This window comes from Sesamum indicum, linkage group LG7 (genome assembly GCF_000512975.1).
Source record: "Sesamum indicum cultivar Zhongzhi No. 13 linkage group LG7, S_indicum_v1.0, whole genome shotgun sequence".
Taxonomy (NCBI): domain Eukaryota; kingdom Viridiplantae; phylum Streptophyta; class Magnoliopsida; order Lamiales; family Pedaliaceae; genus Sesamum; species Sesamum indicum.
Genome location: NC_026151.1, coordinates 3,228,497 through 3,248,931, shown reverse-complemented (window position 1 = coordinate 3,248,931; position 20,435 = coordinate 3,228,497). Strand labels below are relative to the sequence as shown.

Here is a 20,435-nt window from a genome sequence, read left to right as displayed (position 1 = left end):
TAATACTGATAATAAATTGAATTCAATTTTTATGAAAATTAAAATAAATATAGATAACATAATACAAATCCTCCCAAATAAAAGGATAGGGAAACGCAACTCCTCGCATCAATGTTTTCAGGATTGGATTGGAGATCGAACCGATCAAGTTATTGAATTATTGAGTCACTGGTTCGATTGATCGGATTGAATTAAAAAAATTGATTGACCCAGAATCTATTATATATATATATATATATATGATTGGGTTTTGACCAGTTCCACTCGCTCGAAGTCCGACGATTTTATATGTACAGTCCGATTTTCAAAATATTGCCTACCATGGGAGATAGTGGACTTATTTTCAAAATTTTAGGGGCTGCATTGCATAATTTTTTATTTAGACAGATTTTAAATCTATTAATTGAGTTAGAAATACAAAATTGAAATTAATGTAATTACTAAAGACTGAACTATCCAAACTATTCTTTTAAGGGCGAAAATAATACCTTCACAAGATTGACGATTTGCATATTTTTGTATTGGGGATGAGTTAGCTCGACTTCTCCGACCTATGGCATGACCCTCAACTGCAGTATTGCTCGTTATCACAAACATTTGCCCAATCGTATAAATATTTATTATGATTGTCAAAAATCAACGCTACCCTATATTTCAACGGTTTGAAATTGGGAAAATTAATCCAAATTTTAAGATTGTGTACTAATACGTTAATATTTTTAAATTAACCAACATATTACAACATTCAATACGCAATACATTAATATTTCTAAATTAATCAACAAATAAAAAATCAATATATTACTATTAAAAATAAATTAAATATTATATTGATAAAATTCGAACTCACAGCCTGATTGAGCCAAGCTCGGACTTTAACAGTTGAATTATAAACTATAAGGTACAAACTTTAGATTATGACAAGTGCTACCACGACAACATCATTCAGTCTCAATTACTACATACAGCATACGCCTCATCATTCCACCTCCTCTGTATAAAACAATTTGAAGTTCAAATCAAACTCCAAAAAAGAAAAATATGTCGAAAGGACATTGCAATCTTACTCGTAACCTCTCTTGTCCCGAAACCTTGTCATATAATTAAATGTCCTGAAAAGAAACTGACATTTTAGGACAAGAACCAAATTAATAAAATTGCAATGCTGATCAGCTTATACTTAAACATTATACTTGTTATGTGATTGATTGAATATGAATGAATTAAAATTTCTTATTTTAACATTTAACGTGTAGTGTTAGACGAAATACAGAACCCGTCGTCGAAAAACAAGAAATTGTGGAGTAACCCTTTTACAGAAAAGCAGACAACCACAGTAACAGAACCATGCAGCATGTAAAATGCCACTACATATGCATGCAAGAATCTCACCACATCAAGAAAACAGACAAGCGCGCTTGCAAGAACCTCCACTTACATCTCTACCTATTACCACACAAACAACAAAAGACCTCAACCTTTTTTAGCACTTCTCACTAAACCTACCCCAAAACCAAATCTACCCTCACTGTTCTTGCTGATAAAAGCTAGCTTTAACTAGAATTACAAGAAGAGTTTGAGTAGAACAAAAGGAGAGTAATCCGGAAGGCAGGATGGCGTACGGCGGATGGATCGGGCTAGCGTTTGCAGTGAGCTTTGCACATGTACCTGCAGTCATAGAAACAAGGGCCTCCACAATGTAAAGGGCAATCCAATCTCATACCTCTACACCTTCCTCTCAGCATGCACTGAGCAAATTCCCCCATTACATACTCCTCCTTATGGTACCTTCTCTTGTTCTTGGCTTTCCTGCACCCCCACCCCCAGTACCCACCCCCACCACCTCCCCACCCCCATCCACCACCACCTCCTCCACCTCCACCGCCACCGCCACCTCCACCTCCACCTCCACCACCACCACCCCATCCCCATCCATATCCACCACCTCCACCTCCACCTCCACCACTCCAACCTCCATTACCATTGTTCCTCCTCTTGCTATCCACTGCAACTCCATTCTCAGTTCTGTTATCAGCATTTCCTTCGGCTTCACCTCTCAATCTAACTACCATAAAACCAAAGAACAGAACCATCAAAAGAAACCTCATTCTTGGCACTGCTGTCTCCATTGATAACTTGAATGAATTCGGACAAGCTAGCACTCCTGATGTTTCTGCACAGTTGGAGTTCACCAATTTATAAGCAAATTGTACAGCAGTGGAATGAAGAACAAAAGAGCTAGCACATAGGCATCAGTTAAGTAACTAACAAACATGATAGGAAACATCAAAAAATTGAGAGAGTGGGAAGGGTGAGGAGGGACACAGATTTCTTGGATTTCACTTTTGTCCCCACCTACATACAACTGCAACAGTTCACGCTTGCAAGAAAAGGAGGGAATATTTTCTTGTTTTTTAAATATTATAGGCAGGACCAACTTGATATTTGTTAACTAATGCCGAGGTGGGCTAGCTCGTGATATCTATGGGAAAAATTGTAATTTTAATTCTATAGATATTCAGGTTGCAATTTTGTCCCGTATATATGAATTTATTTTTGACAATATAATATATAAAAAAATAAAAAAATAAATAAAAATGCAAGACTTTTGCTCTGGCCCTTTGGAGTTAGCAGAAATGAAGGAATTCTACTTTTAAAAAGATGAGTGCAATAATGTTTGTATGTAAAGCGTATAAGTTGCATTTATATGCATCCAATCCACCAATAGGAGAAAATTAAAACGTAAATAGAGAGGAGAGTATGATTACGTGAAAAGAGTAAAGAAAAAGAGTGATTAGTTCAAAATCCCAACAACCAATTAAAATAAATTAGTACAAGTATGTAATTTTAGGTAGAAGTTAGAAGTGTGTTGATCACTACGTGTGATGGTTCCAGCAGGACCAGCAGCTCTTGAACCAAATACGTTTCGTATTGCTGGTCCAGCTCCAACACCACCACACCAACTGTATGCTATACACAGAGAGATAGAGAGAGAGAGAGATGTGGACCCTGTATGCTACATGCCATTCACTATTAATTAAAAGTATTAATTGATACTACTCATCTGTAGGTTTAGTAAACTTGCACGGTTGCACCCTTGCTTGCTATAGGTTTTCAAGTTGTATAAAATGAAGTGGGATTTGGTAAACAAATCTGTTGCAGTCTTGAATGGTTACGGGTTCGAATTCTACCTTTTTGTCATCTTTTGGGTTATTCTTTTGCCAAATTGCTCCGTCAGAGTATTGGAGAGCTCCCATTTTCTGATGGGCCTCCTTTTGTGAAGCCCAGAGAGGGAGGAGTCTTTTAACATGCCTATTTGCAATTGGTTTGCTTACATAGGCCCAATGTCCAGTTTCTGAAGAACAAATGTACCATGCATTTGTTACCCGAAAAAGAAATTTTTGACTTGATCGGATGAAGTGAAATAAGAATACATCTAGCAGACATGTTGTCTGCGCATTTTGCAATTCCCATGTTTTATCATGTGATGTGGCTGTTACTAAAATTGACTGTTGTAGAGCTCCGTAGGATGTCAATCCTAATTCCTAACTCTTAAGTTGTGACTTCACTCTCTGTATGAATCTTAAAGTCCGTTATTTGCCCTCGTACGGCATGAGCTGTTTTCTCGTACCCAACACACACCACAATCATGATCCTCTCATACACCAAGCATGAAACTAGACCTCTAACTTTGTATCGCATTTCCACCAGTTTCAAAACTGCACATATATATATAGATGTAGAAATGCCCCCAAAATTATTACATATAATTGCCAAGAGGATTACACAAATTCGGTCATGCTAAAGTCAGAGTCTCAATCTGTCCAAATGACAGTAATACTTCTGTTGGTGATGATGTTTGTGGTTGCAGGAAGGTCATTCTCTGCTCCACCACCTTCATTATCACAGCCACCACTCCAATTCCAGCCGGAGGCAGTGGAGGTGCAGCCCGACATGGTGGCTCAGCCTATAATGGAAGAGGATTACCCAATATTTAATCCAGCACCCTACTTTGATGGAGTCGGTGGCGCTCCCATTCCTCATGCAAGGAGCATCTGCTGCTGCTGTCATCCTCGTTTACCGTGTTGTAACAATTCCCAGAAACAGAGAGATGCATTCGCCCACTCAACTTAGTTTAGTGCTCTTTATACCATAAATTATAAAACTATCAAGAGTGCTAATACTGAATCTACTTTGCTGTTGATTAATGCATGCCAAGAACTAGATACCATTGTAACAGATTACTTATCGTTCTCTCTATTATTGTAAAGGTGGAAATGCTGAGTGTGTAGTTAGGTTGATATATAAACATGTACTTAATGTTATATATTCTCTTAATTTTCTCTTACCCTAGATATATAAGCTTCCTGCAAAAGGCAAGAAACCATTTACAGAGAATTTTTGCATCTTGTCAGGACTTTATACACACATAATGTGTATGTATAAAAGGTGCAGTAAGAGATACAACATCGATCAGCAATGAAAGATCTAAAATGAATTTTTAGGGGGGGGGCATATTACTTGCATTGTCCATCAGGGCGGCAAATTAAGTAGGCTTAAAATGTTCAATAAACTCAACAATACCCAAAATCATATAAGACACCTTATGCTGCTCAAACAAATTATGCAATCTAAACAATAGACATATAGCATCAGGCAATGCTACACAAATACCAGCATGCAACTAGTCAATTTCGTATATCTTCTCTTTTCCATCTTCCAAGAAACAACTTTTGTATAACACAGAGCAACATATGCTAACTGAAAATCTTCATCAAAATCCAGAAAAACATCACAATAGCCATTAAATAAAAGATATATCAAAACTGGGATGCAGCTCAATATCCATAAACCTCTGCAAAATTTACTCTTACAGAACATCTGCAAGCTTGAGTATCTGCTCATGGAGCCACTTATGCTGCAAATCCATGATTGTACTGATAAGGGAGAAATGCAGGTGAATCCTGGTATCATAAGAAGAATTGTGTGTGAAATCTTACTTGTAAATAGTATAGAAGGGAGAGAATACAAAATATAGTCAAAAGTTATTCTCAATATAAGGAGGTATATGAAAGAGTTCACTCAGGTAAGATAGAACAGAGAACTTAAAGGGCCATGACAAGAAAAAACTCAAGCATTCATAAAGATGCATGTGATGTTCATTCATTTCTTTAGGAAGCTTAGTTTTGCCAATACCAGGCATTATAGGAACACAGGTGTGCCTCAGGATTCCTGACTATTAATGACATTAGTTTATCAGTTTCGGATCTCTGATAGCCTCATCTGTCGTCCATAGACAAGTTATCTGAATGCAGCAGAACAACCACCCAACTAATTTCTATGTTTCATAATATAAAGAACCATCTCCCTATGATGCTGAGAGTAGCTGACCAATGCATTCATCAGTAACTTGGTTCATGAACCTCACAGTTGCATCAATGTGGTTTGTTTCAGAGATATTAATCATAGCTACTTAAGGGGCAACTGAACGCCAAGCTTACATCAAAAGAGTATAATTAAATATTAACAAGCATATGAAGCACTCAAACCACAAGATCCTCCGTCTTTCCTGCCTTCAGTTGGTAAGTATAAAAATAAGCCAGAAGCAAGAGAACACAAGTGGAAAATACATAATTGCAGACACCATTGTTTATATATAATGACAATAAATGCCAAAATAATAATATAATTCGACAAGCTCATATCATATTTTAGGGCTAAATGGCTGTGTAAATTGGATGCTGCCCTACATTAGAGCATAAACAAATATACTTCCAGTAGTTCGACCATGACCTAATCAAGTAATAGAGAGCTGAATTTGATGAAAGAATCTGAAGCTAAGTATTTCAAATGATTCCAATATATACAAACTTAAAATCCAAAATGCTGACAGGAAAAATAGGTCAAAACATGTGCTAAAGAACTCGAAATTTGTAGTAACTCAAACTTTTCCAACAAGTGAATGGATATGTTTTCATCAATTTCAAATCCTTTAACTCCCAAATTCTTCAACACAAAACAAATTAGATGAATAAAAGATCCATCAAACACAAGCACATCCGAGTAAGGAGATTGGCATACATAACCCACACAGACTTACTTGAGCACAGGTGTGACACAGTCACATAAGATGAATAGATGATGGACCAGTAAAAGCTGCAACCTTCTGAGCACGGTGGGCCTCAGACTTGTAAAGCCCTTTCATCTCTTTTTTCATTTGCCGTGCCTCACGTCGTTCTAATTTCACAGCAGACTGCAAAGGGATAGTTCCAGTTGACAACTATGGTATTCTAGAAAAGAAAACTATGCAGACATTGATAAAGGGAACTGGAAATGTCAAACAAGGTTAAGAAGTGGTATGTGAAGAAAAAGGAACAGCAATATGATCCAGTCAAGGAAATAGTTGTAGTACTTATCAGAAACATGAAAATATGATCACAATAAATTCTTGTAGTACCTTCCTTTCTTTCTTTTCCTCCTTGGACTCTTGACCACGCGGCTTCCTTTTCTGGAGCTCAGTTCTCTTATCATTGACATTGTTCTCGTCTTTGGTCTTTTCTTCGCCATGTCTTTTACTACGAGGCAAAAAGTCTACGGGAAGTCTCTCTTTTCCTTTAAGTGTTATCACTTGATTGGGGCTAGCTGAAGTACCCAATAGTGCTTCAGCCAGCTTCTTCTTCCTCCTTGCTTCTGGAGCTCCAATTTTACCAGGGTGATTGTCAAGTGTTGAATAAGTAGAAATGATAGTTTCGCAATCCCACACTTCTGATTCATCACTACTTTCTTCAACCAACACTTCCTCTACATCATGATCATCATTTTCGTATTTTTCAGCATATTCCCTGCATCGGCGAATCACTTCAGCAGTTAATTCTGGTGACTCATTATCATCTCCTTCCCCGTTAAGATGCAAGATATCTGAAGGATGGTCCTTGAAAGCATGGTTAAGCTTTTCTGTAAGGGATTCTTGACATTCATACTCATCCATGTACCCATTATATTCTTCTTCACTATCAGCACCATATTCATGAAGTTCAAGCTGCATTGAATAACTTCTCTGTGAGAGACTGCATAGTCTTTACGACAATGCCAAGGAGAGCATACATGACACAAAAATTAAAACAAAATCAAATCAAATTACCAAGTCAAATTGCTCATCTAGAGGACGACGAACTCTAGGCTTATGACTGTCTAAGCCTGACACGGAAGCCCCATCCTCTGGTGCTTTAGAAAGACCTGAATCCAGATTTTGTAACTGGTTAACCCTTGAATCCGCTGTACAGCTCAATTTCTTGTCAATTTCTTCATGAACTGGTCCTTCCAAAAGATTTGCTCTGACAACAAAGTCCTCTTCCAAATCCTCGATATCGGACCCAAACTTTGACGAATCACTGTCATCCAGTATTGCAGCCACTTCAGGATCCATTACTTTCTGTAATCTTACACCGACAGACTGTTGTGCCACACTGTAGATAGATTTGTCCTCAGAAGCATCAGTTAACTTGGAAACGTCAACCCTTGTAGCATCATAGGCCTAAAAGATAAACAAAATTCACAGATTAGTGATACTGCAGGGAGTGAAAACTAGATTTTCTAGCAACCTTAAAATTATTATGATTGACTGGTGCCAATATAAGAATAAGAACCTATGTTATAAAATATACCACTATATTGAAACCCCAAATCTTCACACACAAATTAAACTAACATGCTATACTTCCACTTGTCTCTAGGCACATCGTAGTTAACTCCGAAAGCAAATTTTGCTTGAATCATAATTTCAAATATCGTAATTGAACTAAAACAACAAATCCACCCAATCACACCTTGACATCCCGGGGAAGCTGATCAAAATTAGCCTTGGGATTATCATAATACGCCGAACCACCACCTGTATTCTTAATCTCCCGCAAATGGGTCAAATAATTGTACCCGTCATCCGGAAAACCTAGCTCCAGAATCTCCTTCCGTATGTGGTCCGGCAACGCCATCGTTTGACTTCTATTATTAGACACTCCTCCAACCCCGCCATTTGCATCCTCATCGTTACAGTCCTCGGGGGCATCGCCGAAAATCGAGTCAGGGTCCGCAGGCAGGTCGCCGTCGTTCATGAATGAGTCCGGCGTGTACTCATTGTTGTCGACACGGACAAAAACCCGGTCACCGGAGGGCTCAGATGAGTAATTGGGGTCGGAGGTGTCGCGGGCCATGAGCTGGAAGGTGGCGGATTTTTTCTTATCAATAAATTTCTTCTTCTTCCCCATTGTTTTGTGGTAGATCCTTTGTACTTTCCCGGCTTTCCCTGATACTATTGCAACAAGAAGAAGTAGAACAGTTGATATAGAGGTGGACTAAAGATAGAGGGAGAGAGAGAGAGTTGAAGAGCAGACGGTGACGTTAAAACCCTAATGATGAGGCTCCCGTGCCTCTCACGTGGCTAGGCTTGATTGGGGAAAAAAAGTAAAAAAAGAAAATCTTGAAAGGGCGAAAAATTCCGTTGCCGGGACTCGAACCCGGGTCTCTCGGGTGAGAGCCGAGTATCCTAACCATCTAGACTACAACGGATTGTTGATTGTATTTTAAAGTTATATAAATACCTAAAATATATTTATTATCATTAACTTCAAGGAGTATTTATAATTTTTCAAATAAAAAATAAAGTATTTCATAATTATAGTAATCTCAAGGGAACCTGTTATAATTTATTTCAAAAATTTGATATTGTTTACTAGACAAAAAATTCACTTAACTAAAACGATATTCACCTTAACTTATTTAAAGAAAATCCCATAGCATCACAAGGGATGCTAGATTTTATCTTGGAAATGAATTTTTGAAGCTTGCGATAAAATAACATCATAGGATTTATAGGAAGTTGATAATGATAATTTTTTAATTAATATAATTAAAATTGAAGAAGTTTGGTAGATTCTGAAAATAAGTTAAGAATTTTTTTTGTATTTTATTTTTAAAACTTGTAAGCTCCGCATAATTAATTAATACTTTGTAACTTCATATATGGTGGGAATCTCTCATAATGTGTACATTTAACTCTGATGAAAAATTGAATATTAAAGGAGTTAAAAAGTACAGCAAGCAATACACTACATGAGCTGAAAGCGAAGTTAAAATCAAAAAGGAAAATTTACACATAAAGTTCCTCAAGAAAAAAAAGGTTAATTGAGTGGATTCAGCTTGACAAATTGGGTCCCCTCAAGATTTCTCTATGACGGTATCTTGTTCGAGTTTTGGATGTGTGTGCGCGAGTGTAAAAACAACATATGCATATAATATTTTTAAAAACTATATACATTTAATTTTTTTTATATATAGACCCTCTCATATTTTTAATTTTTTTTTAAAATTATACATAAAATTTAATTATATATATATATATATGATGCTCAAAAATAAAATCAATTCAAGAAGAGACCCAACTTGAATGAAGCCCAACGAGAAACCCTTGAATACTTGAGGTTCAAGAAGACGGCCCCCCAACCCACGTTTTGCTTGAGGCTTTTCATGAGAAGTGGGCTGCGATACAGGCCCGCCAGCCCATCGGGAGAAGTGGCCTTATGCTCGCCAGGCTGCCAGGTTGGCCACTCCCACAAATGCTGGTGAATCATTCGTCCACAAGGCAATAAGAGATAGCCACGTGAGCTATGACAAGGTGCGAAGAAGAAGAAGGATCACGTATCCCAACAACTCTGGGAATTCAAAACCCATCCTCGTTGAGAGTTGGATTCCTCAACAAGTACAACTCCTTAACATTTTGGACAATTACTTTCCTATTCGAGAGAGCATATCTGCAACAACCACCAACTTGAGTCCCAGCAGTCATATTTCTTCACCCGATGGGAAACTAAGGCTGTAAAACCAAGTCTTTCTCCCTTCGATTGAAAATAATTTTGCACTAGTATTAACACGAAAGCACTTTGTTGATATCAGTCTCTTATTACTTTAGACCCTTATTACTCTCTCAACTTATTTAAATTTATCCTTCTACAACTGTTTACTGATTAAGTATCGAATTGCTAATTTTTTTTTTCCAACAGGTCTATTTTTTTTCAGACTTACAAAAATGAAGTTTGTAAGAATTTAGAAGGGCAAGAATTAATAAAGATGGTTGTAATAATAAGAGCTTCCCCCCTCGCCAAAACAAAAAACGCTTTTACAAGAAGAGCCGGATTTAAGGGGGGAAAAAACGCGCTTATCACTTTGATTTCTCTAATAGAATTCAGTTTTGGCCGTTGGTAATGGCGGTTGATTTCAAAGGTTGGCGCTTTCACATCTCTCCACACACATGAAATCTTATCGAAAGCGTCCTCCGAAGTCTTCTGTGGACTCTCCGAATTACCGGTGTCGCCTTCATTTACGCTTTTCCGACACATAAAGATATACCTCTCTTTCTTTCCATTTTCTCTTTTTTCTGTGTGTTTCTCCTCTCTCTCACACACACTTTCTCCAACCCTCCAATGGGTCGTTTCACCTTGCATTTACCATTCTTCATCTGTCAGCATTTTCTCCGGAATTAGTTCGCTTGTGGGTTTTCCTGAAGATAAAATTATTGACATTTTGGTATAAAAAGTGAGTGAATATGCACATCTTTTTATTGTTTTTGGCTGGAATGTTTTGTGGGTCGTCAAATTTAGTTTTCTTGTGATTTATGTGCAATGTGGTGTCAATTCACGTGGTATCATGAAAAGTTCGAGAAATTGTGGCAATGAGCTGTTTAAGTGATCAACCTGTTTGCATGAAGATGTTCTTTTTTCCATTTTCTCTTTTTCTGGATTGAGGAAGAACTCAGTACATTCTTTATTTTTTCAAGATTTTGAAAATCGTACAGGGTTTATCTACAATGCCTCATTGCATGTTCGTGAATATAAGGAGCAATATACAGAACTTAGGTAGTTTATGTCATGTTTGTTGTGGTGGGTAGAAATAGGATCAGTATATTACAAGAAACAAAGATCACATTTGGGGCTAAAAGAAAAGAGGAAGGAGTTCTTATATTGTAAAAGTAACTTCAAGGTTAGAAATCTCGGAATTCAACAATATACCTCTAATGTAGGTGTTATATCCACGCTTATGTTAGAATCTTGTTTTGTTGCAGAGAAATAGGACAGACGGGCTGAACTTAAGCCTTTTGCAGTACAAAATCCCTCTCTTTTTACAAAGAGAGGTAAAAAGAGAGGGAATATATGAAGGGTTCTACTTGTTGGTTCTAGTAGCTTGTCGATTCTCTTCAAGTGCATTTGGGTAGGGAGGATATAGGATAGGCGATCAGAAATGGGGGGGTCGATCATTGGATTTGGGGAGGATCTGGTCGACTGGGATGGCCAAGATTCAAGTGCACAAGAGGAGAAAATCTTTGTTGCAGTAAGGGTGAGGCCTCTGAACGAGAGGGAACTCGGGAAGAATGATGTCTCGGATTGGGAATGCATCAACAGCACGACCATCGTATTCAAGAATAGTCTTGCGGAGCGTTCTTTGGTTCCAACAGCCCACACGTTTGGTAAGCAGTTTTTATGTGTTCTCTTTACAGTCTGAGATCATAGGTGCTCTCCAACTTGACAAAAGTTTGATATTGTTGAAGTTCCCCTTGCTGTAGTCGTCTATGGTTTTGAGTTTTCATTTTCTTATCACTCAATACATTATTTTATGTTTTTGCCTTTTCTTCCTTATCGGTAGACAGAGTATTTGGGACTGAAGCTTCCACGGGGCAAGTTTACGAGGAAGCTGCTAAGAAGATAGCCCTTTCTGTATTAAGCGGAATGAACTGTGAGCACTTGCCCTTGAAATATTCTTCCTGATGTTCCAACATGATACTATAAGCTTTTAACTGACGGCGGATTTCCTCCGCAGCAACTATTTTTGCGTATGGACAGACAAGCAGTGGAAAAACATACACCATGACTGGAATTACAGAGTACACAGTAGCAGATATATATGACTACATACACAAGGCATTTCTGATCATGATAATTCGAGTCTTGATTTTGAGTCAGAAGTCATTTTCTCGAAGTTGTCTAACTCATACTTTCTCAAAATACAGCATTCTGAAAGAGAATTTGTGTTAAAATTTTCGGCTATGGAGATTTACAATGAAGCAGTCAGAGACCTCCTCTGGCCTGATGGTGGTCCACTTAGACTTCTGGATGATCCGGAGGTAAATTTTGATTTTTTTTTTTTTCTTTAAACAAACTGTAACATTTTAGTGATACTTAATTTTCTTTTGCTGCTGCAGAGAGGGACTGTTGTTGACAAACTTACCGAGGTGACCTTAAGGGACTTCGACCATCTAAGAGAGCTCCTATCAGTTTGTGAAGGTAAGAGCACTTGTACTACTATTATTCATTAGGCAAATTACAAGAAAGCTATCGATTTCTGAAAATCATGGCTAAGGCCACCTGCAGTCATATTTTACGTAACAAATTCCCCAAGAATCTGTTTCTAGGAATTTCTTTTGTAAAACATGGCTGTAGGGCTGCAATATAAGTCTTCAAAAGCAATGGTTTCTTTTGAAATAAGCCTGAACCTTAAGAGGTATCGATATAATTATTCCGTCCTTTTATTAAATAGCACCTCTAGTTACTCTTAGCGAAACTCTCTTCCCGCAGCTCAAAGGCAAATAGGAGAGACTACTCTGAATGAAATGAGCTCCAGATCCCATCAAATTCTGCGCTTGGTATGCTTCTTAAACTAGCTAATTGTCATTTAAAGATGAGGATTTCATTATACTCTGTTGACTTCCTATACGATAAATATTCCTGCAGACGGTTGACAGTGAAGCTCGTGAGTACCTTGGCAGAGATAATTCAAGCGTTCTAACAGCTACAGTGGTAGGAAACTTACAGACAATTCTGTTCTAGACTATGTTTTCTGATAAATTGTCCTGCAGTGGACTCTTAGGATTATCATAGTGAAGAGAGTACATAACACTCTTCATGTTTCATGCAAACACAGAATTTTGTTGATCTTGCGGGCAGTGAACGTGCTTCTCAAACATTATCAGCTGGCACGCGGCTAAAAGAAGGTTGCCACATTAATCGCAGTTTGCTTACACTTGGGACAGTTATTCGCAAATTAAGGTACATTCCAGAACTTCAGGCTTGAAATTTTAAGATTTTTTCCTTCTGATATCCATCTACCAGACAAATGGAGCTCTTCGTTCTATTCGTTCATTCTTCTTTCACTTTTAGATTTGAATTGGCTAACTTCCTAAGTCTATGCCCCATATGCATAACCTAATTTACTGTCTTCTCATCATATTCTGATGCAGCAAAGGAAGAAATGGCCATATTCCATATAGAGACTCCAAGCTGACACGAATACTACAGAACTCGTTGGGTGGCAACGCCAGAACCGCTATTATTTGCACGATGAGCCCAGCTCACAGTCATGTCGAGCAATCAAGAAATACGCTCCTATTTGCTAGCTGTGCCAAGCAAGTTAGTACGAATGCACAAGTGAATTTGGTGATGTCAGAGAAAGCACTTGTCAAGCAACTGCAAAGAGAACTAGCTAGGCTGGAGAACGAGTTAAGAAATTTGAGGTCAGCTTCTGCCTCATCTTCTTCATCAGCACTAAAAGAGAAGGAACTTCTTATCGAGAAGGTGACTGAAAAAGATTCCTTGTCCAAATTCCACTTATTAAAGATACTTAGGTTGTTCTTATAAACCGTGCTCCAGTCTTAATCATTTACATTTTTCCAAGTCACTCTCTTGAAAAAACCTATTAACTGCCGTTGCATATATATGTAATGTTGAATTCTCTTAACTTTTGCAGATGAGCAAAGAGATACGAGAACTAAAACATCAGCGTGACTTAGCTCAATCTCGTGTTGAGAATATGCTGCGGGCAGGAGAAAATCCAGCATCAAAATCTTGGGTTCGTGGAGATTTTGTCCTAAAATAGATCATAGCATGAAACTTAGCCAATAAGATGTTTCATATAGCTGATTCCTATGTTTTTCTCCAGGTTGATATGAGTAACCATGAAAAAGGTTCATGGGGAGATGAATATCCAACATCAGACGCATCAGAGATGACCGACCCCCTCAGGTCTGATGCTGTGTCTCGAGGATCACACTTGTCAGACAGATATGAAGGTGTCATTTCCAGCAGGATTGAGGATAATTTCCCCGAGAATAATGAAGAGCAGTTTTTGTCCAGTGACACTTCCCCAAGACTATACATTGATAAGTACTTTGGTCCGGATCCATGTAAGGGATGGGAGAAGATGGCTGAGGAAACTAGTAAGAATTTTGAAGATAACTGCAAGGATGTTCAATGTATAGAAATTGACTTCACCAAAAGAAATGTCGTTTCCAGTGAACCTTCCTCAGAAAAAGGGGATGATCATGTTTCAGGTTACACTAGTTAAGTTTTTTTTCTGAAAATGAAGAATTTGAACTTTCTTGTACTAATTTTCTTAATGGATTTACCATGTAGGGCAATCTCCTTGTTTGTCAGACAACAATTCGCCTGGCCCTGGTGCCAATGTAGAGAGGTGCAACAGTTGTTCAGCAATCCTGACGACAGTCACGAAATCCCCAAGTTCCGATGAAGCAAAAGAATTCGAAAACACGTTAGAGAATGAAGCAGACAATCAAGAGAAACTTTCTGATCCAGAGCCAGTGTCTAATAATGAAAATCTATACACAGAGGAGACTCAACCATCTGTCGAGGCTGACTTAATGAACAAAGGTGACTGTTTGGACAAGCAACAAGAAGCCCCCTTGGAAGAACACAAGGAAGTGATCGAGACCGAGCCTGACCCCGAGCCAGAACCAGAGCCAGAGCCGGAGCCGGAGCAAGAGCCAGAGCCAGAGCCAGTGAAGCTGGTTGAATATGATTTGGTGAGAACGAACCCTTTTCCCGTCTCAGCAATCATTCCCATTTTTCAAGTGTTATCTGTGAAAAAGTAGACAGGAATCGCTATATTTGATTATGTTTTGTGATATATTAAAATGGTCATACAAGAATGTAGATCATCTATGTAGGTTGTTTTAAGTTCAGCCTTTCCATGAATTGGTTCAAGCAATTTCTAACCTGTCATTTCGATCATTAACCATGGAGAACAGCAGTTCACATAAAATTTGATAGTAAGGACCAGAATTCTGGGAGAACGTAAATTGTTTTCATACGTTATTGGTCCTTATGAGGGATTTTTGCTAGCAGGACATGAAAAAGGAAAGAGAACCAGATGATGCAAAACAAACTACAGATGGTGGCTCTGATAAAACTCAGGATACTGAGCAATCCGCTTCTGATTGGCAAACTGAATTCCAGAGGCAGAAGAAAGAAATTATTGAACTTTGGGATGCCTGCCACACTCCTTTGGTCCATAGAACCTACTTTTTCCTGCTCTTTAAAGGAGATCCATCAGATGCTGTTTACCTGGAGGTGGAGCTTAGGCGCCTCCAATTTCTCAAGAACACGTTGCACGGAGGCGCAGTCTTGAAAGATGATCAATCTTTCAAACAGGCCGCAAGGTACTGTTTTCTCAATTTCCCTCCTCTGTTAATTTCTTATATGTACTAAATGAAGCTAAGAATTAGGAGGCAGTACACCTTGTGTTATGTACTGGCATAGCCATTTTAAAAGTCAGGGTACATGATACATATTCTTGGCTGAATAACAGCGTAAAGGCTCTCAACCGGGAGCGAGAGATGCTGAGCAAACGAATGCTAAAGAAGTATTCAGTAAAGGAAAGGGAGGCGCTATTTGAGAAATGGGGCATCGACATAAAATCAAAGCAGAGAAGGGTCCAGCTATGCCGGCAGCTCTGGACAGATCCCACAGACATGGACCACATCAATGAGAGCGCAACCATAGTGGCTAAACTGGTTGGTTTTAAGGAACCAGGGCAGGCCCCAAAGGAGATGTTCGGGCTCAGCTTTTCACCAAGACCAGCAGATGTCAAGTCCTTCAGCTGGAGACACAGCCTGCATTCCATGATGTAAGGTATTGTGGGGCACAGTTTAGTGCACTAGCCAAATATATACCTATAATTTAAGGGCTGAGGGATGGTTTAGAGTTTTGTTGGTGGTCTAAACCACAGAGCCTCATGTATATATACGTGGTTGAGATCCTAACTCCTCTTCTAATGCTCTACCTCATACAACATGCAAGCTATATAAGCTATTGGAATCTATTTAAACGCTCTTTTCATTGTTGTAGCAGAATCCTATCCTTATGCTCATCATATGTAGAATAGATGGTTATCTTCAGAACTCAAAGCACAATACTTTTTTCTCTATTTGTAGATTTTGCATTCTATTTCACGGTCTAGGGAAACTTCTAGGCACATGAGACAACATAGACGTGTAAGAAAAGGAAGAAGAAAAACCAGACTTGTGATCATGTAACTGGATTTCTTTTCCATTTTTGTTCTGTAGTTACTGGTTGGGCTATTGATTAGATTATTTACTTATTCTATGAAGCCATGTGTTGACGGAAAACCCTTAAGAAATATGGTGAACCTAAATACAAAGCCCCCAAAACGTACACAACATAGCATTTACACCAAGGAAAATTATTAACAATTGAATTATGACTTGAGCACAGCTCCGTCCACTATTTTCCAACCAGATTTTGCACAAGACATCTCATATCGCGTTGTATAGGTTATGCTATATGAGTCGTTATGCTCGGGATGAGCAACATCAGTTAGCTGTGCTGACTCCTCGAGAGTTGCTTCCACAATAGCACGGCGACCATCAGCTGATACAGTTACACTGTCAATATTAAGGTTGAGAAGTTGGTAGTTCCAGAACCAGCCATGCTGAGCTATTTCTGCAGCTCTGTCCGTCCAGATCTTTAGCATTTGACCATCCAATACCTGGCAGCATAAGTTTCACAAAGTTCAGAATGGATTTCAAACTAATTCAGACCATCATACTTTTCGGACAGATATGCAAGTGTCGTTTCTGGAAGGCATTGATATTAACAGCGAGAAACAGTGATGCCTTATTATCAACAATGACAGTGGTAAAAATATGAGGGCAAGCAGCACGTCTCATAACTTTCTTGGCATGTTAAATATAATTGCAATGTCTTTGACCTAATAAAACAAAGACAACAAAAAGCTATATGCTAATTCCCAACCAGTTTAGTGTGGAAAAATAACAAAAAGAAAACTTGAGAAAAAATATCATATAATTGAGGAAAACCCATTTCAAGACTAAAAATTACACAAATAGAGAAAAGCCCATCCCGCTGCAATTCTTACCTCTGACAATTTTCCAAGACAATGATCAGGACCCAGAGCTAGGGACTTGACACTTTGCCACTTGAGCACAAGGCTTTCAGCAAATCTGGCATCCATTCGTGGTATTTCATCAGTGTTTTCAACTAGTGAGGCCCCTGGAAAATATATATTGCATTCCTAAATCATGAAAAGCACCAGGGAAGAACTAAAGGAAAAAAAGAAACTTTTTGCTTCACCGACTAAACCCTATCTTTATGCAGGAAGGATAGATTTTTTCTCCCCTTCCTTGGAATGGTATTCTCTCTCTCTTTTTTTTTTGACTCTAGCAGATTCAAGTTGAATGTCAAGAACAACTGCAAAATATTAAGGTGAATTTACTAAATCATACCCACATTAATGACATCAGAAGCCACAGATGTCCCTGCATCTTTATGTAGATTGGAAGAGTCGTTTCGGTATGGTAGGAATCTCAACCCCAGTAAAGTCAGCAAACCAACTGCCACACCAGCACACATGATCTTAACAGTTGCGTCTTTTATCTTGTCAGTGATAATTTCTTCCTGGTGTAGTCCGTTAGAACGAGGAACACCAAACATGTTGGAATCATCTTGATCAGGACGAACTCCAGTCTCCTCACTCGCAACTGGCAGATCATAACTGTTCATTTCACTCTCCTCATAAAGTCTGACATTCTTTTCCCCAGTACGAAGAGGAAATACTTTCTGCAGTGCCTGAATTGCACTAGCCTTCACATTGTCAAGCACAGCAGTTGCCTCGGCTCCAATCCTAGCTATAGCTGCAGCAGCAGCCAGAGGTGAACGTCCAGCACCTCCCAGTCTTTCTAGGTATCTCAAAACCGTTGGATCATCATAATAATCTCCAAGTTTGAACCTGACATCCTGGGTCTCTCTAAATCGAGGAAAAACCACCTCCATCAACCAGGTCTCCAACAGTTTGCAGAGTCCAGGAAGGAGATCATCTTCTTGGTTACCCGTGGAGTGTTCTATCACAAAGTCAATAATGGATGGATCTCTGTAAGGTGAGTCTTCTTTGTCCAAGCCCAGCCATGCACGACATTCATCAACCTCCCCAACAAGAAGAGAACAAAGACCTCTTTCAAGCGCAAAGTCTATTTCGCGATTTTCTCGGACAGTGTATGCAGATGAGGAGGTCCCTATAGCTGTGATCTTGGTTTGCTGAAGTTGCTGAAAAAGGTTGTCAGCATCTTGGATAAGATGAGGTTTTTTGCTTAAGAAGGCTTGAGAAACCAAGGCAAGTGCCACTCCATAAACTTCAAAACTCTCAGCAGGTATGTTGCTTGGCGTGGCAGCAAAGAGATCAACCTTCAAACAGAAAAGAAACAGGTCAAACTACAGTTTCAACACAAGAAAAAATTTGGGCTTCAATAGAGAACATAATCAATTCAGTACATATTACCTGCTCTGCGGCTGTCATGCGCAGAAAAGCCTCATTCATGAAGTCTTCACGAGTGAATCCTCCAGCAATGGCAGCTGCACCTCCTCCTCCCACAGCCCACAATATATTCCGCACACCTAGAAGCCCCTCTCCTCTTTTTGACTGGTACTCATCACCAAGTGGTAAACCAAGAAGCTCCAGAACACAGCGGGGGCTGATCTCTTCAAGGGTCTCATCTATCTGTGCTTGCAAGTCAGGAGCAAGGTTGCTTGCACCTTCTTCCTGCTCGGAAAAGATTCAAGATAAGTGTCTACGTATTCAGCAAGCATGAAGTTATACACAGCTCACATTCTAGATCCTGGAATGTAGATCTTGTAGAGTTCAAGAAACAGTAATACAACCTGCCATACCTGTAAGTCGAAACTTAAACAAACAAAAGATAATGCAAACAACGAGCTACATGAATATGACATGTTAAGAGTTAAAACACAGACACATTATACAATTAGAATCTAAAGATCCAAAAATCAGTAAAATACAGGATGTCCAGAATCCATTAACTAGTTGAAACACAGATCCAAGCAATGTGCATGATTAGTTTTCTAACCTGCAGCAGTTTGAGCGCCATCTCAAGCACCTCACAACCTCTGATAAAATCCGGAGGTGACAGTGCCATAGCATCTCTAGATAAATCAACATAAGCAAGTGCCATTGACAAAATTATGTCTTGCTTGAACGACTTGGGCAGCCTCTCTCTTAACAAGCTCCCTCCAATTTGAAGAACCAACTCTGTCTCCCCAGCTTCTTGCAATACACACAAGGCTCCAGGAACCTATAGATTCCAACAAGATGAATTGTCATGAAATTACTTCAAGAATTTTAGTAAAGAAAACATTATATAAGACATTATCAACCTGGCTTTGAATGAAAAGAAAATGTCTGTACAAACTAGATTATCATAGAAACTTTTAATCGATGTTTCGATTCTTTGATGTTAAAAAAGGAAAAAAATAATTAAATTGAGAACAAACTTTTACTCTGCCTGAAAGGAAAATGACGGGAAATTTAATTCTGGTGCTTTGGGTTTCACTTTTACATTCCCCAGCAATATCCTATATCCAGAATCCCCAATTCCCATATTACCGGATAATCTGATTAAAAATCCTCAAAAGTTGAATAAAAGTATATGAGAGATACAAACCCCAACTAATTTAAAACATAATTCGTTAAACAGAAACAAACATGTCGTGTTCTTTTTAAAATAAAAGATGCATTGAATTAGTTTCCTTTCTTTCCCTTTTAGTTTCGAAGTTAGAAGAAATGAAACTATAAATATCACTTACGCACATCGCTACTCCATATCTTCAAATTCATTTAAACATCTACAATTTCAGCAAAAATGTGCAAGAAAGAGAATAAAACCTTATCCCAGGGCACTTGAGTGAGAATGGTATCAAATTCATCCTCGGCAAGGCCTTGATTGTACTCTCCCCTAGAACTGGGGTTAGCCAGGGTTTCACAAGCGGCTTGAAGAATCTGCCGTCGGCTAATCAAAGCGTCGTCGCTGTACCCATACTGCGGCGGCTTGGAAACCCTAGCATCGTAGGCTCGTCGAATGCCGTCCCCAAGGAAATGCGATTCGGCTCCTAGGACCCGGTAGAAGTCCAGTGGCACCGACACGTGGCGCTCGGGAAAGGAAGGGAGTGGAGGCGGCGATGTAGAAGTGGCGAGGTCGGGTGAGTCTGAGGTGGAAGGCAAGAATTGGAAGTCAGGAAGGAGGCGGTCAGCCCATTTGCTGGTGGTAG

General features: G+C 38.9%; 4 protein-coding genes and 1 non-coding gene across 7 annotated transcripts; 1 reads left to right on the top strand and 4 right to left on the bottom strand.

Annotated features, from left to right (window-relative positions):
* LOC105166279 (glycine-rich RNA-binding protein 8) lies at positions 1,312–2,129 on the bottom strand. The gene has a single exon (XM_011085586.2). It carries the CDS (start codon positions 2,127–2,129, stop codon positions 1,638–1,640), a length of 492 nt encoding a protein of 163 aa, XP_011083888.1. The 3' UTR covers positions 1,312–1,637.
* On the bottom strand, positions 4,565–8,387 carry LOC105166079 (protein LTV1 homolog). 2 transcript variants are annotated; one of them, XR_002287439.1, is made up of 5 exons: positions 7,827–8,387; positions 7,142–7,534; positions 6,458–7,039; positions 6,101–6,290; positions 4,565–4,964 (listed from the first exon to the last, which is right to left on the bottom strand). XR_002287439.1 is itself a non-coding variant. In XM_011085301.2 (5 exons), exons 1-4 carry the CDS (start codon positions 8,262–8,264, stop codon positions 6,122–6,124), a joined length of 1,545 nt encoding a protein of 514 aa, XP_011083603.1. In that variant the 5' UTR covers positions 8,265–8,386; the 3' UTR covers positions 4,565–4,964; positions 6,101–6,121. The 2 variants fall into 2 exon arrangements, 1 of the variants encoding a protein (XP_011083603.1); XM_011085301.2 differs by having other exon boundaries at positions 6,101–6,253; positions 7,827–8,386.
* On the bottom strand, positions 8,493–8,565 carry TRNAE-CUC. Its single transcript has one exon. It is a non-coding gene; the product is annotated as a tRNA-Glu (tRNA).
* On the top strand, positions 10,297–16,392 carry LOC105166078 (kinesin-like protein KIN-7G). Of its 2 annotated transcripts, none has more exons than XM_011085299.2 (15): positions 10,297–10,587; positions 11,114–11,515; positions 11,692–11,781; positions 11,866–11,966; positions 12,056–12,169; positions 12,248–12,329; positions 12,621–12,688; positions 12,777–12,842; positions 12,967–13,091; positions 13,283–13,616; positions 13,789–13,890; positions 13,981–14,371; positions 14,454–14,860; positions 15,183–15,496; positions 15,646–16,392. In XM_011085299.2, exons 2-15 carry the CDS (start codon positions 11,290–11,292, stop codon positions 15,965–15,967), a joined length of 2,742 nt encoding a protein of 913 aa, XP_011083601.1. In that variant the 5' UTR covers positions 10,297–10,587; positions 11,114–11,289; the 3' UTR covers positions 15,968–16,392. The 2 variants fall into 2 exon arrangements, with proteins under 2 accessions (XP_011083601.1, XP_011083602.1); XM_011085300.2 differs by lacking the exon at positions 10,297–10,587 and adding an exon at positions 10,705–11,031.
* LOC105166278 (protein ACCUMULATION AND REPLICATION OF CHLOROPLASTS 6, chloroplastic) lies at positions 16,455–20,433 on the bottom strand (the record flags this gene model as incomplete). The annotated part of the gene is made up of 6 exons (XM_011085585.2): positions 16,455–16,845; positions 17,236–17,369; positions 17,603–18,557; positions 18,652–18,912; positions 19,238–19,462; positions 20,053–20,433. Coding segments are annotated over 6 exons (2,247 nt in total), but the record flags the coding sequence as incomplete, so codon positions are not given.

Excerpts from the sequence above, each read along its gene's own strand:
- LOC105166079 (XM_011085301.2), bottom strand. The coding sequence starts at position 8,264 with ATGGGGAAGAAGAAGAAATTTATTGATAAGAAAAAATCCGCCACCTTC. Across the intron at positions 7,535-7,826 it reads AGCTTCCCCGGGATGTCAAG|GCCTATGATGCTACAAGGGT; the intron begins GTGTGATTGGGT and ends TTTATCTTTTAG. Across the intron at positions 7,040-7,141 it reads TAGATGAGCAATTTGACTTG|CTTGAACTTCATGAATATGG; the intron begins GTAATTTGATTT and ends TATTCAATGCAG.
- LOC105166279 (XM_011085586.2), bottom strand. The coding sequence starts at position 2,129 with ATGGAGACAGCAGTGCCAAGAATGAGGTTTCTTTTGATGGTTCTGTTC.
- LOC105166078 (XM_011085299.2), top strand. The coding sequence starts at position 11,290 with ATGGGGGGGTCGATCATTGGATTTGGGGAGGATCTGGTCGACTGGGAT. Across the intron at positions 11,782-11,865 it reads TGTATTAAGCGGAATGAACT|CAACTATTTTTGCGTATGGA; the intron begins GTGAGCACTTGC and ends TTTCCTCCGCAG. Across the intron at positions 13,891-13,980 it reads ATCCAGCATCAAAATCTTGG|GTTGATATGAGTAACCATGA; the intron begins GTTCGTGGAGAT and ends GTTTTTCTCCAG.